The 1,906-nt window shown below is 39.4% G+C and overlaps 1 protein-coding gene across 1 annotated transcript in view; it reads left to right on the top strand.

Moving 5' to 3' along the window:
- Positions 1 to 1,906, top strand: part of TAAR5 (trace amine associated receptor 5) — a 7,127-nt gene that overhangs the window by 241 nt on the left and 4,980 nt on the right. Inside the window, 1 exon segment of the mRNA XM_006778487.2 lies at positions 1 to 785. This exon segment is cut by the window's left edge and continues 27 nt beyond it. Coding sequence (XP_006778550.2) covers positions 1 to 785 — 785 coding nt within the window.

The following is a 1,906-nucleotide window of genomic DNA, read 5'->3' as shown; positions in this document are numbered from 1 at the left end:
CTGCTGAGCTGCGTGGTCATGCCCTTCAGTATGATCCGGTCCATCGAATCCTGCTGGTACTTTGGAGATCTCTTTTGCAAAGTCCACAGCTGCTGTGACATCATGCTCTGCACCACCTCCATTTTCCACCTCTGCTTCATCTCAGTGGATCGTTACTATGCTGTTTGCGACCCTTTGCGTTATGTTACCAAAATTACCATTCCTGTCATAGAGCTCTTTCTGCTCATCAGTTGGTCTATTCCAATCTTTTTTGCCTTTGGCCTGGTATTCTCAGAATTAAACATAATTGGTGCAGAAGATTTTGTTGCAGCCATTGACTGCACAGGTTTGTGTGTGTTGATGTTTAACAAATTTTGGGGGGTCATGGCCTCTTTTATAGCCTTTTTTCTTCCTGGGACGGTCATGGTGGGGATTTACATACACATTTTCACCGTGGCCAGGAAGCACGCTAAGCAAATTGGCATGGGTTCTGTGATGAAACAGGCTGGGTCAGAAAGCAAAATGAAAGCATCATCCAAAAAAGAAAGCAAGGCCACCAAGACTTTAAGTATTGTCATGGGAGTGTTTGTGTTGTGCTGGCTGCCCTTTTTTCTCTTGACGATTACAGACCCTTTCATCAATTTTACAACGCCTGAAGGTTTGTATAATACCTTCCTCTGGCTGGGTTATTTTAATTCCACTTTCAACCCCATTATATATGGCATGTTTTATCCTTGGTTTCGCAAGGCCTTGAGGATGATTGTCACAGGAATGATCTTCCGCCCTGACTCTTCCACCCTCAGCCTGTTTCTTGAACATGCTTAGGCAATGCTCTCTGTGCTCTGGGATTCTTTCCTAGTAGGGAAGCTTGGATGCTCTTTCTACCCACAGGTATGGGCGTGGACAGGGTTGATAAGAAGATTCTTCCAGATGGTACAACACACATCTAAGTAGGAGCACTAAATTATCTAGCCTCTTGGTATACCAGAGCTACCAAAGTGTCTAATTTCTGGGTTCTGAGGAAGGCACCTCCAATAAGAAGAAACTCTCTTGCTGATTCCTGAATTTCCAAATTAGGGATTTAGAATTATTCCTTTGGCTTAAATTAAATAATAAGGGTCTTTTACTTTTTCTCTTGTAAACATCAGAAGAGGAGACACAGTTGGTCTTCACGCTCACTGACACCCATGTACAATTTATCTAAGCATTTCTTGAGGTTATTGTTACATCTTAGGGGAGTAGGAAGAGAGTTTGAGAGTACTGGAAGCCTGAATTATGAAGCATGTGACTGACAGAAAGGGAGAAGGAAACAGACAATTGTATTTACTTCAAATTTTATTGGTTCTGACTTAAACCTCTTTTCAAAATGAGTTGATATGAGGTTGGCAATACTTATTGAACTGTCTTATTAAATAAGAAGAATGGATAAAAAAAGTTTAGAAGCATATTCTTTCTTTTTTTGATATATATGTTCTATCTATATACACATGTGGCCTGCATGCATGTATAGGGAGAAGGAAACAGACAATTGTATTTACTTCCAATTTTATTGGTTCTGACTTAAACCTCTTTTAAAAATGAGTTGATGTGAGGTTGGCAATAATTTGATTAAATTGAACTGTCATATTAAATAAGAAGAATGGATAAAAAAAGTTTAGAAGCATATTCTTTCTTTTTTTTGATATATTTGTTCTATCTATATACACATGTGGCCTGCATGCATGTATAGAGGTGGTCTGTTTTTCTTGTTGGGGGTGGGTGGGTATGCACATACTAATTATTCACCAAGCCTGAGCTTCATTCATAAACTGAAGTTCTTTCACTGTCCCAGAGTTTTAGGATAATATTTATTGCCTCAATGAATGTCTCTTCTCTGTGTCCTTATGTCTATCTCTTCTTCTTCTACCCCATAAACTCACTTCACCAA

The sequence above is a fragment of the Myotis davidii genome, unplaced genomic scaffold (genome assembly GCF_000327345.1).
Source record: "Myotis davidii unplaced genomic scaffold, ASM32734v1 scaffold147, whole genome shotgun sequence".
Lineage (NCBI taxonomy): Eukaryota > Metazoa > Chordata > Mammalia > Chiroptera > Vespertilionidae > Myotis > Myotis davidii.
The sequence above is the reverse complement of the archived record's forward strand: the minus strand, read 5'-3'. Positions and strand labels throughout refer to the sequence as shown.